This window comes from Mugil cephalus, chromosome 17 (assembly GCF_022458985.1).
Source record: "Mugil cephalus isolate CIBA_MC_2020 chromosome 17, CIBA_Mcephalus_1.1, whole genome shotgun sequence".
NCBI classification, from domain to species: Eukaryota; Metazoa; Chordata; class Actinopteri; order Mugiliformes; family Mugilidae; genus Mugil; species Mugil cephalus.
In genome coordinates this window covers 5,952,096-5,966,570 of record NC_061786.1, presented here as the reverse complement: position 1 = coordinate 5,966,570, position 14,475 = coordinate 5,952,096, and the positions used below count along the sequence as shown (strand labels likewise).

Genomic DNA, 14,475 nt, shown 5'->3' with positions numbered 1-14,475 from the left:
GAAAGTGAAAATGGGCCTGTTGAAATGCAGAATCATTTTGATGTTAATTAATCCCATGAAGCTAAAAATCCCTGCAGTCTTTCAGTCTGTCTTCATCTTCACGGAAAGACAAAGGTTAACTGACTCAGTTCTTTGTTCTTAGGAGTTTCCCTCACATGCCCAAATCCAACAGGGGGGAAAAAAGTAAACCCTCCTTTTTATTTACAGTCTAAAATAAATCTGCACTTTTATGCAACTACACCAGGCTTCCACAAAAAAAAAAAAGAATCACTCAGCAGTTGTGGTTGGAGAGCACCGTATTATTCATTCAGCCTGGATCAAAGAATAGCTCTGAATAATCTCTGTTCGTTCATATGTGTTGGTTCAAGGGGGGGGAACGCCGATCAAAGAGCTGTCTGAATGTGCATTGAAATAAAACAGACATGGACAAAAGAAAGATTATTTATTAAACTGTGGTCCGTAAACAGGGAGGGAGCTCGCGCTCTCTCAACGCTCCCCTGCGTCTACAGCTGAAGGACGACGCGGATGCTGAAAGAGGAAAATGGGGCGAGAAGGTAGGCATCAGATTGTTTCAAAGATAACAACACAATACCGACACCGTCAGCAAATTGTCGACTGAGTCCCGTCTTCGCCGTTCGTCTTGTCTGAGCTCTGTCCTCAACAGAGGGCAGCAGTGACGCATGAATTCTTTTAACGGGCTAAATCCACGGGGACACAACAGAGCACAACACACTTTTACATAACAAACAGCCTCAGAAGTGGGACTGAAATCCAGGCTTACCATTTCCCAGCGTGCATGAGCTCAAAGCCATCACTGATCTTCTCAAAGGGCAGAGTGTGGGTCACGAATTCATCCACTTTTAGCTTCTTGTTCATATACTCCTCCACCAGTTTGGGAACGCTCTCCACGCTCTTGTATCCTGGGAAAAGCCAACGTAAACTGATTGGACAGTGGAAAGCAGAGGCTTGTGGCACAAAAAGAAAAAACAGTGTTACCAACGGACAGATATGCACAAGTGAAAGAGAGCAGGACTATTTGTCATCCTTGCAACAGAGCCTGATTGTGTTTGTATGTGAAAAAAAAACCTAAAGATATCCAGTCTACTGCACAACTGAGCATCCACAAAAGTGAAAATCAGATGAATAAATCTATTCATCCAATACTGTTTTGCATCTCTTTGAAGTCGCTTTGCATCTCTGTTGTGTTATTGGCTCTGTTGTTTTGCACTTTGTTGAATTTTTCTGAATGTCTCTTTGCAGTAACTTTGAATCTTAGTTCGGTTCTCTTATAGTTTGGTTCTGTACTTTTTTGGAGATCTTGTAGTTGCTTTATGTCTTTGTGGGTGCATTTTGTCTCTGTTGTTCCTTTGTGACTCATTCTAGTCTCTTTGTGGTTGTTTTACATCTCTTAAAAGTTGGGACGTGAAGCTCGGGACTCCTGTACCCGTGGACTTTATGTAGCCCCGTCCTTTTTTTCATCCACGTTTAAAGCATACCACATGATTGCAACAGGGCCGATGCCAACACACACAAAGAAGCAGCGTGCTACCATGTTCACCATTATATTTTAGAACATTAGCATGCTAATATTGCTAATTTTTTTGTGTCGCAAAAATGCAATAGAAACTGTTTTTTTGTAATTCCCCATCACTGGAATTGGGTCATGTGACCAGTTCATATGAAGTCCATCTTCCTCAAGTAAAGCCCCATGTGACGAGAATTTAAGAAGCGCAAACGTACTTTATCGAACTGTAATGGAAACGCAGCTGCTAATGACAGAACGAGTAGCAGGTGTCAGTGACGTACAGTACCTAGCCTACTGTGTCTGTTGTATGGGAAGACAATCAGTGCGGTAAAACAGATGACCACGTTACCTCCAAAGGCCGTGCCTTTCCAGGTGCGTCCAGTCACCAGTTGGAAGGGCCGGGTGGAGATCTCTTGCCCGGCTGCTGCCACCCCGATGATGACGCTGGTGCCCCATCCTTTATGACAGGCCTCCAGGGCTGCTCTCTGCCACCAGGAGACGATATCAGGTCAGTGCCACCTCAACCTTATCCTCACAGCAGCTGAGCACACTCTTGGCTATTTCTGAATTGTATTTTGTGTACTTTGCCGTTCCAAATCTTTCCGAATGAATTATCAAGCCATGTTTCTTATCTCTGAGAAAATGATGATTCATTTTGTTATTCAGCTCGTACAGATGAGGCGCAGAGCGTGGGACTCACCATGATCGCTACATTGCCCACACATTCAAAGGAGTAGTCCACTCCTCCGTCTGTCATCTCTATCAGGACCTCCTGGACTGGCTTGCTGTGGTCCTTTGGGTTCAGCACATCGGTGGCCCCAAACTCTCGAGCCGTTTTAAACTTGTCTGGGTTGAGATCGATTCCAATGATCCTGGCGGCCCCGGCTGCTTTGCAGCCCATGATGGCTGCAAGGCCGAGAGCCCCGAGGCCGAACACTGCACAGGTCGACCCTGCCTCCACCTGCAGGGTCAGGATCAGCGAAACGAAGTGTAGAGGAGAAGTAAATAAGATGTTATGAATGTACTTGTATTTTTAGGCTGGTTGTGTTTTTCTCTGTCATCTACTGAAAGTAACAGTTTTCACCAAACAGCAGCTTTACGTAGCCTGCAATTAGGAGCAACAACACATACAGTGACAGTGCTGAACCCAACAATGGGCCACAATGTTTACCGCATCCACCATCTTTGCCGAGAGTGTTGACATGATGATGAACATTTGCTAATTAGCACTAAACACAGCTGACGTGTGTGTGTGTGTACTGGTTTTTCAAGTATATTTCCAACATTCACCAACACATGTGCAAGAGAATATCTGACCTTTGCTGTGTTCAGAGCTGCTCCGTAACCAGTGGTGATGCCACAGCCCAGCAGACACACCTTGTCCAGAGGGGCCCCTTGGTTCACTTTGGCCAGGGAGATCTCGGCCACCACGGTGTACTCTGTGAATGTGCTGCAGCCCATGAAGTGGAAGAGGCTCTTGCCTTTGCACGAGAAACGAGACGTCCCGTCTGGCATCAAGCCTTTGCCCTGAGTGAGCCTGGAGAAAAGACATAGAAAGCACCACTCAGAGGTGCATGATACATTTTTTTTTTTTTTTTAGTTGAGCCTGATCTGCACAAGTGTGTAGAGGTGCTTCAATCCAGGGCATTTACCTGATCTTTTGACACAAGTTGGTTTTGGGATTCCTACAGAACTTGCACTCTTCACACTGAGGGACATACAAGGGGATGACAGTGTCCCCTAAAATACAAGCGTATCGTTACATATTCATCATAGCAATGCAGTAATCTTAGAATTACACTCACCAAGCTCTAGGCCAGAAACACCTGTGAACCAGCTCATTCATGCATGTGGCAATAGTGCAGTGCATAAAGCCCCGCAGATACAGGTCACTGGTTTCAGATAAAAGTTTGCATCAAACATCGAAATGGAGAAAAATGTGATCTTTGTGACTCTGGCAGTGAAATGACTGCTGGTGGTTCGAGTATTTCTGAAACTGTTGATCTTTTCATGCGCAGCAGTCTTTAGAGTTCAGTTTGAATGGCGCATACGACGATTGGAAGTCCAGCAGATGGAAATGTTTGGTCGTAGGAGAAAGGCCAGATGGGCTGCAAATTCAGACCACCATGTGACAGAAAACGGAGGCTGCAGTGGCCACAGACTGACCAGAACCAGACAGAGCAAGAAGAACAAATATAATCAGAATTTGCTCAGCTGCTTAAGGAACCATGCAGCCTTTTGTCAACAGTCCAACCTGTTGCTGCTGGTGTAATGGTTTAAGACTCATAGGTCATAGTGTAAATGACTAGTTTATCTTTTAATGAGTAGTTTATCTGACTATTAGTGCTGCTTGTATTTATGGTTTTGTGGACACAATTAATCATCTTCTGATAACGGACATGGACAATATACCATCTACCATATACCATGACCCCCATTGCCTCAGATTAGGAGACTGGGTTGTAAGCAAAGGGAGTCCCTATACCCAGTCACAGTATTGGTGCTCCCGATATGAAGTGCTTGGTGAGTGCAGAAAAGAGAAGAGAAGAACCTGGTTGAAACTTGGTGACTCCCTCTCCGACGCTCTCCACAATGCCGGCTCCCTCGTGGCCCAGGACCACGGGGAACACCCCCTCGGGGTCGGAGCCACTCAGCGTGTAGGAGTCCGTGTGGCAGATTCCTGTGGCCACAATCTGAAATGAAGGGTTGTGAGCTTATCTGTCGACCCATGCCAAATCTGTTTAGAACTGATGTGGAGCTCGTTGCAGACCATTCTTGCTCAGGTGAACTCAAATATACAGCAGTAGTATAGGGAACTATATTATAGCCACATACAGTGTGAGGTGTAAAGTTCACTGTGGGGTTGGCCTATATGGGTTGGACCTATGTCCCTGCGATTATTGGCTAGGGTTAGGGCTAGGCTTCTCCTTATGCCATCAACATATATATATATGTACATATCAGATTGAACAAATATGGTGGCTCAAGGGTCCGCTCCAATTTTTGTTTCCGCTACAAACCCATCACACCCTTTGTAAATGCATCACACCCATAAGGCTTGGTTTATTACCTTGAGACGAACCTCCCCAGCTTTAGGGGGTGCCACCTCCACCTCCTCCATCACCAGAGGTTCGCCGGCCCCCCATGCTACCGCCGCTCTGCACCGGATGACCTATGACACAGATTCAAAGAGCTTCATCTGGTCTGGCATTGCTCAACACAACAGCTAGGTGGACATTTAACCCTTTCAGTGCTGCAGTGGAAGGAGAACATGACAATGTGCAAGTAGAGAACAAAAGACCCTGTGTGACGTGTTGCAACAACAGGAAGCCTGGAAAAGGAGACTCTCCCAAGATGAACATAAACTAATAACTATCAAACTTTTTTTTCTTGCCCACTATAGATTAAGAAAGTTCAGCAGAGAAACTGTTTAAACAATACTACAGTGAAGAAAGAACCCAAACTACTCCCTACATATGTCCTCCCTGTTCTACTGAAACATGCCTTGTACTTGATAATTTACAGGCGTGAGCAGAAGAATGTATTCTGGCAATACTTTTCTTTGTAGGGCTGCGTGGTGACAGAAGAGTAGTCCTATGACAAGAAGCCGGTGTTCTTACCTTCTCAGCAGTTGCCATGCCGTTTCACACTCTCCCTCGTGAGATGAGGTATGTGTGTATGTTTAAGCCACACACAAGGAGAGGGCGTTGCCTCTGAGGGCTGTGTCTAAACACACGCTAATCCTTCCACTGCTGTACTCTCTCTCTCCCCAAACTTAAATAGAAGGCACGCAATCATCGGATAAAAGAAGTTCGTCCAAAAGTCGAAATATCTGACTTTTTCGATGTGATGTAACTGAGCGAGCGAAACATTTGATCCTTTTTGAAAGACTGCCTGCAGATGGTAAACAGCGCAGCAAGGACAGACAGATTTTAAGTTATTTATTCCACAAAAACTTCAATACACGCGATATTCATCTGTGGAAAAAAATGAACCAAAATTTTGCAGAATAACTTCTTGTCTGCATTTTGCAACACTTTCCAATGGTCTTTTAAACGGTCTCCCATATGAATGAACTCCTTCAGTTGCAACATGCTTGAGTGTTGTCTTGGATTTACAGCCTGTTTCAAACACCCCATAACACTGAAGTGGGTTTTGATTCTGGCCTACTTGACCAGACCATTTCACAACCCTCTATTGCATTTTTGGGAGAAATTCCTCAGAGAACTGGCCATTGTACTCTAACAACCCTTTGCCCTGTCCCTGTAGCAGTAAATTTACCCCAGACCCTTCCTGAAAACTATGGGCACCAGACATGCCTACTGTAACTGTGGCATGAAAATTATATACTTACATTTGCTCAGGTCACATCATTCCAGAAAGCCTGGTCCTTCTATGAAAAGCAGCAACCTGTCAACAGCCTGGCCAGTGCTCTGAATCTCAAACTAAGAACTCCACTGGTATGAGTCTACACACATTGGATAATTAGTAACATTAAGTGTAAAATTAGAAACCAAAGCACAGTATATCGGTATTCAGTTCCTCACACTGACTCATCCATGGCCCACAGGCACCACAGAACACATAAAATGGATCAAATCAGATCATCATCCCTGGCACCTGGAAGCAGTCTAGATTTTAAAGTGATTACACTTTCAAGTCATTAGGAATTTGGTTACATAGCTCAGCAGCATTACAGTTAAAATCTGCTTCATGGCTTCACAATATTTAGCTCAGACAGCAGACGCTACTGGCAGATTTCTCTCCAGTGACCTGAAAGCAGGTGTGTGCTGCCAAGTCAAGCTTGAAAATTATTTTGGGCCTGGCTCAATTGAGTGATTTACCAAAAGCTGGTGTTTTTCAAGCCAAATGAATTCATTTGGCTTGTGTACATATGTGTACATAAAAAAAAGCCCAAATTCTGGCACAACCTGAATTGCCAGTGAGGAAAAACCTATGTTTTCAATAGAGATCTAAACAAATGACTGAGAGGCTGATGACCCCAACAGATGCGTTTAGTTAACATGATGTTTTATGTTTGTGGGTGATGACTCAGCCTGTTCCATTGTAACCCAAGTCATTATAACTTAAGAGGATGACAGAAACCTCTTTATTCCCAACATCGTCATCATGGTAGGTTTCTGTGTAAAGAGATCAATCATCTCACAGTGGCTGGGATACACCTGCCTACTTTCACTGTGTTTTCATTTTAAGTATGCCTTCATCAGACACAAAATTGAAACCATTAAGAGGAGACATAAATTAAGTCCGCCATCTTGTGACAATTCATTCAATGTTCTGTTGGGAATCTTTTGGACCTGACATTCATGTGGTTGTCACTTAGACTGCTCAACTGCTCCTATGGGCTATGACTCATTTGTCCTCGAAAAAGCCTGTTCAAAGACCTCACACGTGTGCAAAGATAGCACTCTTTTGTACAGTCGTAAATCCAATTTCCTCTGGGACACAATCACATTAACAAACAGAAAGTATCAGATAAGACCTTTGTATGACCGCAGGTTGTGCGCATGAGTGAGGAGGTTAGGGTCAGGGTTATGGGTGGCATTGATGAACTGTGTAGATTAACTGGATTTTCCATGGTTCAAAATTTAGGGCACAAGACTTGAACTAAATGTGTGCTCCACACAAATAAAAGTTATACTGCACCCAGTATGTGCAATACAAGAGCTGTGTGTGTGTCATTGTTTGTCAGCTAACTTGGAATAAGCTGCAAAGACAGTGTATGGGTTCAGGAGGAGGAGGATTGCAACATGTGAATCTGCTGTGGCTGCTGGGGAAGAGACAACAAGAGTCTGGGAGTCCACATCCGCTCCTTATCTGAACAGACGACATCTCTCCAAGAAAATGCGGAGTTGCAGCTGGTAGGAACGTAAAGCTATCAAACATTAATGGACCTGTCAAAGAAAGACCATGTGTTCTATATTTTTTCCTTTTTCAAATTAAGATTGTGGCGCCAGACAAGTTAGCCTACCACTGATTATGCAATACTGAATCTTGTGTTCAAAGCCAAATGCGAGGGCACATCTGTTGTTTTCAAAATGTTGGAGGCCACCCTAGCAGAGGAGTTCCTGCATTACCCGCCAAGATAAGCAAACGGATGTCATTTAGGAAGTCTGTGAAAAGCTACAAGTAATTGACACTTTAAACATAATTTAATAGAGCAGTCAGCAGTGACACGGCTGCCTGCGCCCCGGAGATGCAACCCGACGAAACCAAAATCGTAAACAAAGACGGCACGGACCCTTCTGTTTCTGCTCTGCTCTGCAAAACACTTAGACATATTTAGTTTTTGCCTACGTAAACACTGCAGAGATTTATCACATTCACAAACTGCACACAATTCACTGGATGGTAGATCCACTTTATTTTGAGCAATGTATATTTGGATTATTCTCGCTGAAATCCTGTATGGTGTAGTGGTTAATGACTGAATTACTGGTTTCATTAAAGGCAGTGTAGTGCTCTCATTGTGGAGAAACATTCAGGACCGTCCGGATGCTACAAAATAAAAGGAGAGAAAAGATTTGAGCAGAACTGCACGTGTTTATCATAATTCATATCATATTTGCGCTGCTAGTGATTGGTTAATGGTGCAGAAAGTGTAGGCCTACCATTTGCCATGCTTCATTAATTCAATGGCGTCATTGACTTGGTCCAAAGCCATGTTGTGAGTAATGAACTCATCCACCATCACCTTCTTGTCCAGGTAGGCTTTGACCATCTGAGGTACGCCGTCCTTACCTTTAAACCCTGAACCACAAATTGCACTCAGTTCAGACAGTTTTATTTAAAAGCTGAAGGAGTTAAAGAAGCTTAGAGTCAGTAGCAATATTCAAATTTGTCTCACCTCCAAACAGGGATCCCTTCCATGTGCGTCCACTGATGAGCTGAATGGGTCGGGCAGCAACGTCGTTCATGTCTGTCCATCCAACGATCACGCTGACGCCCCAACCTTTCACACAAGACTCCAAGGCACTGCGCTGAATGGAGAAAGGGCACAAAATCAATGGATTTGATTGATTGATTGATTGATTCATTCATTCTTACAATGGGACAGTCTGTATTACTAACATTTACACGTAAATACGAGAGATTATAGCTATAAAGCTAATTTCCATCTCCCATTGGCAGGTGAAAAAGCAAATTACAATAACTGAACAAAAACATACAAAAGACAAGAAAAATTAAGAAAAAGCACCACACATGATGACACTATACATCTCCCACATGCACACTGCACATATCCCTACCATCATTGCAGACATTTACACTATAAACGTCCCTTAGCACTATTGCACAGATCCCTATTTGTACCCAGTAAGGTGTAACCAAATCTACTGTAGCTCAAAGACCTTTTGTAACTGTTACACCCAATGCATGTCGACTTGAGCAAATTGTTTCAGTTTTGTCAGATTTGTTGGGTGCTTTGTTAATTTTAGCGCTCTGTGTATGTGTTTAGTTAAGTCCCTGGTCATTAACTTGATATCCATCTCCACACGTGTCCCAGGAGAACACTTGTGACCATACGTCATTTGACATTTGAGGTGCAGTGTGGTATGGAAACTTGAGGTGACGCACTGAAATATCCCATACTTTGAAAGACAGATCTGAAACAAATCAATACTACTAATGTAGGGGAGGTCAACTGAGTAGGCGGTCCCTCAGAGTGACCAGGGACGCATTGTAATCACACTAGTAAAATAATGTGGTCAAATGTGTTTCAGACCAATTTCAACTCCAATGTGGAACAATCAGATCTCAATCCTTCCTTAGAGCTGCCCATTAATGACGGGATCACCCATATTATAGCAGGTGTAAACAAGGCCTACCAAGAACTGTAGCAGGCCATGTCAGAATGGACCATTGTGTGGACCAGTGTAATGGTACCAACATGTTAAGCCACTGCTATATATTATTGAACCAGATCAAAATAAACAAATCTGCCTCACCATGACTGCCACATTGCCGGTACATTCCACGGAGTAGTCCACTCCTCCGTTGGTCATGTCAGACAGCACCTGGTTGATGGGTTTATCGTGATCTTTGGGGTTCACGAAGTCAGTTGCACCAAACACCTTGGCCTTCTCAAACTTCTCTGGATTGATGTCAACAGCAATAATCCTCTTAGCTCCTGCAGACTTGCAGCCCATGACTGCAGCCAAACCCACAGCTCCCAGGCCAAACACAGCACACGTGGAGCCTGGTTCCACCTACAAGGAAGAGAATTGGGCTACTTTTGTCTTTCATGTATTACAGGCACTGCTAATTTATTGCGATCAATGCACCTGGAAATAGAGATATAATATTTTTCATACATTATATACATATATACAGTATAGAGTATGCAGTATATCTGACTGATGATTTCTATATGTTCCTGTCCAAGACACATTCATTTTCAAAAAATATTAAAAATAAGTCTGATCGCTTTCACAAGCAGAAAGGTTTATTTGCAACCATCTGGTGCTCTGCTGTGTGTTGCTGTTGTTCAACAGTGTGCAACATCCCCTCCTGTTAGACTGCAGATGGAACAAAAACTTGCTGTGTTCAGACAAAAAAGAGTCACTGGAGGAAAAGAAAGGCTTCCCAATTACTGTTGCGGATTACAAAACCAGCGGAAGCTCCGGAATCACAACTCATAGCAAGCATCCCAAAGATACTGTTAATCCCCAACTGTCAGAGACACACACCTTAGCGGTATTAACTGCTGCTCCATATCCAGTACAGACCCCACAGCCAAGAAGACAGACCTTGTCCAGAGGAGCTGAGGGATCAATTTTAGCCAGAGCGATGTCTTTTACCACAGTGTACTCAGAGAAGGTGCTGGTGCTCGCGAACTGCATGAGCACCTGTCCCTTACAAGTGAACCTGGACTGTGGGATAACCAATCCATCTTGAGGAATTAGGGACCTGAAAGAGGCACATTTAAACAACATTTGAGGGCTACTATGATCCCATTTGCTGATGCTTTGATATTTACATATTCTCACTTTCATCTCCTCTGTTCTGAACCACTAATGTTCTAACACAGGATAATGCTGGATTTTCATCTAAAAAGTTCTGCCACCACCAGTGTCCTTGTTCTGCATTTCTGTTGTTTTCACTGGTGTATATTTTGCAGAGATTGTCCTAACCTCAGTAAACATAATCTATACTTTGTGAGCCTGAGCGCTGTGCTTTAAAAACTGTGTGACAGACAAAGTAGAGCAAATCCAGTAGACAAAAGCATACAAAACTCACACTGAATTCTCACAGTGGTTGGTTTTAGGATTTTTACAGAAGCGACATTGTCGACACTGGGAGAGGAACAGAGGGATAACTTTGTCTCCTGGAAGACAAAAATGCAATGCAAGTTAAGCCTATGTTTGCCGTGAACTGTCCTACTAAACCTCCAAACTGTTAGCACGCAGTTTAAATGAATGAGATCAGTGGGGTTTAGAATATTCTAGATTAAAAAGAACAGTAAGTTACATTAATTTTGGATGCAATCATGTTCTCATAATTACTGGTGCCTTATCTTTGGTGGTAGCTTTGCTTTCTTATTTTAGACTAAAAATGTTGAATTCAAATAGGTCATGTCAGCGGCCTGGAAGCCAGAACAACCCCCCCAGAACAAATGTTCTTGTGGTAGGAAGTTGGTGTGGATTCACTCTGTTGGGAACTGATTATGCGTTGCCAATTAGTGGTTTGGACAGACTTTACGCCAACGATGGACAGAAGAGTAACGGCGACATGGTCATAAATCATCAGTGCAACAGAGTTGGATTTGTTAGAACAGCAATAGCCCAGATTGGTTGAAGGACACTACAATTGCATGCAGAGGTATTTTTTTTCTTTTTCATTGTATTGATTGAAACACACCCATATGAAATTCAAATGCAGTGGCTAAGAATTGAGCGTGGCTAGGTCAGGCTGATATTACTATTTAAAGTTCACATTTGATCTCAATGAAAATCTATATGACAACAGTATGTATCAGCACACTGGAATGAGACTGACGATAATCTTCAACACTGTAGGAAAGAAAACAAATAATCTTATTTGTAACTGACCAGGCTGAAATTCAGTGACTCCGGGCCCGACACTCTCTACGATACCTGCCGCCTCGTGGCCGAGGACTAATGGAAAGCCACCCTCATGCTTGGCCTCCAAAAGATAGTACAAGTCCGAATGGCACACTGAAGTTGCCACGATCTGTCCCCAAAACCATGAAAGCATTCAAATTATGATTTGTTAAATGTCTATTTCATTTAAGACGGTTCACCTTGGTAACGGTTAACCTATGTCTCTCACCTTGACGCGGACCTCGTTGGCCTGAGGAGGCGCCACCTCGATCTGCTCAATCACCAAAGGCTTGTTGGGCCCCCAGGCCACTGCTGCCTTACACTTGATGACCTAAAGAACACAGGGTAAAAATACAGATTGAGGTATGACCGACATTGCTCACTTGTCAGATAAGTTGTTTTACAGCAGATAAATGTAAAACAAGGCAAGTAAACGACTGAATGAATAGATTGTCCCAGATTTGATAACGTGAGTGTTTAAATATGTGCGTATCTGAATTGAAATTTAAAAATATCCTGGGCTTTCAAAATGTTACGCGGCATTCTTTCCACATTGAACACTGTTGCATGCCCACATAATTGTGCGGCAAAGAGGAAAGAGAGGGGTAGAGATAATCAGGAAAACCTTTCAATTTAGATATTACAGAACAGTAAAAAACTTAATGGGCAGCTCTTATGTTCTCATAAAGACTAGTCACGTGTGTTTCAAAAGGTTGAACATCCTCTGCCGTTTCCTGCAACTTTAATATTTCATATTAAGTCAGCGATATGCATGTAGATATTGTAGAATGCTTCATGTTGATTTTTTCTTACCTTCCCAGCTGTTGCCATGGCGGTTGGAGAGAAGTAAAGAGAGGACTGCAGCTGCAGGACAAGAGGGTGGAATGAAAAAACAAGGTCCTGAAATTCAAGTTTACTCTGTATATTGGGCAGATGGGCAGGGACGCTGAATGGAATTTGGAAGCGGCTATTGGTTATAAGTAGTGTTGTGCAATGTGTGTTTCAAAAGTTTCCAACTGCTGACATCTGGACCACAAATGAGAGCCAGGGACGAATAAACAAGCAGCAACCCCAACTGAACGCATTTTATAGATCACCGACAGATAATAAGCAGCTATGTAACCTCGCTGGTACAATGAGTCTGACGCGGTGAAACCTGAGATTTACTACACAAGATGTATCATGGATTAGCGATGCTCAGGCCACTGATGATATTCAGGCAGACGGCTCAACAAATTGTGAAAGTATGGACGGACCTGTGTGTCCCAGGCATGCAGAGGAGAGAGTGGCGCTGCCTTCAGGCACCTGCCAACTTCAACCACCTCTCCACCACCCAGTGTTTGGACTCCAGAGGGTGCTGTTCCTACCTTCCTTCAGTGTTTGTGGTTCAGCTCTATGACATGGTCCCTTTTCAGGGAGTAACTGCTTAACTGTTCCCCTGTATTTTCAGGTTCTGTCATTCTGCACCCACTTTGATTGGCCTGTGGAGTGGCGCAACAAGTAATCAAGCATCATCTTTTTAAAAAAAAAATAAAAATAAAAAAAATAAAAAAACAAGCAGCGCACATCATTGTCACTGATGATCTACACGAGGTACCTTGGCGAGAGTAACTGCCTGCAATCAATGTTAATGAGCACCAGGGCCAAAACACTCACCCATGGTTTCTAAATCCGCAACACATCTAATGAGGTGAAACCACCTTAGATTGGTTGGTGACTACGATTCAGCGATATTAAGAAAACTATAAACGATGAAAAGAAGCACAAAGCATTTCCACCAGAACTACTTGACTACAAATATCCAACATTTCAGTCTTACAGACACAATCAAAAGGCAGCATGGCCACTGCTGTAGACGCCGAGTCCAGCTTCTACGAGCCACATACACAGCTGAAATGGATGATTTAGACGAAAAGGACAAACTTTCTGGGTCCCACTTTCATCAGCTGGGTCACAGATCACTCTTAATTAGTTTATTGTCACCACTGATAGGTTGATAACTCTAGGTCTCTGGCATCCACCACCAGATCTGAAAGGGTGTTCTTTGGTTCAAAGAACTGGGTCTCGCCACTAGTGTTAGGGAAAATGTGTTTGTTAAAAACTTGTAGTCAAATTAATGGCTGGACACAATAAACTGCTGGAAAAAGTTTTATTTATTTATTTATTTTATTATTATTATTATTATTGGTTATGGTTTCTGGCTACAAGATGAGCAATGACTAAAAGAGAACAATGACCCAAATTTGCTGATTGCACTGTGCTCACTCGAATCACTCGCAGTCTGGTAAAAATTAACTCGGTGCCTTTGTTGCTTGTTGCTTTTCCAGCGTCGTCAATCATTGATCAGTTTTTACACCTTGAAAATGTGAACATGTGGGTGGTGCTGATTAAAGGTTTGACCTTAAAGGCGCTGGGAATACAGAGTGGGACGTGCAGATTTTCGGGGTTACATTTTAATTTAAGGCAGGCGCCAGACTGTGATAGGGATTGGTCAGGGTCCGGTTGCAGCAAATCCCGTCTGCCTCTCTCATTCTGTCACAATGCTGCACACTTGAGCCTCCGAGATGCACTGACAGTTTAATGATGCCGCGAGCTGAGAGGAAATGAATTCTGATAAAGCGCATGCAGAGTTGCTGGTATAAATGTAAAGTAGCCATTTATGATTAAGCTGCCATAAACGGTAATGTCTATTTTTTCAATCTAAAGTTGGCGCCAGAGGAGTTAAGCCAATGATGAGAATATGATAACATGTTATGAATCATATTATTCATATCTTTTCATTCATGGTGCTTGGTGTTCCTGTTTATCCTGTCTTGATTGTCTAAGATGGCAACTTCTCACAGGAGAAGGAGCACTTTAAGTTAA

General features: G+C 43.1%; 2 protein-coding genes across 2 annotated transcripts; both read right to left on the bottom strand.

Annotated features, from left to right (window-relative positions):
• Nucleotides 1–425: 425 nt before the first annotated feature.
• Nucleotides 426–5,458, bottom strand: LOC125023225 (alcohol dehydrogenase class-3 chain L). The gene is made up of 9 exons (XM_047610331.1): nucleotides 5,146–5,458; nucleotides 4,596–4,697; nucleotides 4,077–4,218; nucleotides 3,178–3,265; nucleotides 2,843–3,062; nucleotides 2,226–2,486; nucleotides 1,875–2,010; nucleotides 782–920; nucleotides 426–528 (listed from the first exon to the last, which is right to left on the bottom strand). The coding sequence occupies exons 1-9, from the start codon at nucleotides 5,161–5,163 to the stop codon at nucleotides 504–506; spliced, it is 1,131 nt and encodes a 376-aa protein (XP_047466287.1). The 5' UTR covers nucleotides 5,164–5,458; the 3' UTR covers nucleotides 426–503.
• A 2,428-nt stretch (nucleotides 5,459–7,886) lies between these two features.
• LOC125023623 (alcohol dehydrogenase 1-like) lies at nucleotides 7,887–12,574 on the bottom strand. The gene is made up of 9 exons (XM_047611007.1): nucleotides 12,424–12,574; nucleotides 11,840–11,941; nucleotides 11,599–11,740; nucleotides 10,787–10,874; nucleotides 10,237–10,456; nucleotides 9,496–9,756; nucleotides 8,394–8,526; nucleotides 8,158–8,296; nucleotides 7,887–8,044 (listed from the first exon to the last, which is right to left on the bottom strand). The coding sequence occupies exons 1-9, from the start codon at nucleotides 12,439–12,441 to the stop codon at nucleotides 8,011–8,013; spliced, it is 1,137 nt and encodes a 378-aa protein (XP_047466963.1). The 5' UTR covers nucleotides 12,442–12,574; the 3' UTR covers nucleotides 7,887–8,010.
• Nucleotides 12,575–14,475: the final 1,901 nt, after the last annotated feature.

Bases quoted from the DNA above. Each gene is read 5' to 3' on its own strand.
- LOC125023225 (XM_047610331.1), bottom strand. The intron at 4,219-4,595 runs GTAATAAACCAA...CCTTCATTTCAG, and splicing joins CTGGGGAGGTTCGTCTCAAG to ATTGTGGCCACAGGAATCTG. The intron at 3,266-4,076 runs GTTCTTCTCTTC...CTTGTATTTTAG, and splicing joins AGTCACCAAGTTTCAACCAG to GGGACACTGTCATCCCCTTG.
- LOC125023623 (XM_047611007.1), bottom strand. The intron at 8,297-8,393 runs GTGAGACAAATT...TTTGTGGTTCAG, and splicing joins GAAGGGATCCCTGTTTGGAG to GGTTTAAAGGTAAGGACGGC. The intron at 8,045-8,157 runs GTAGGCCTACAC...TTTATTTTGTAG, and splicing joins TTAATGAAGCATGGCAAATG to CATCCGGACGGTCCTGAATG.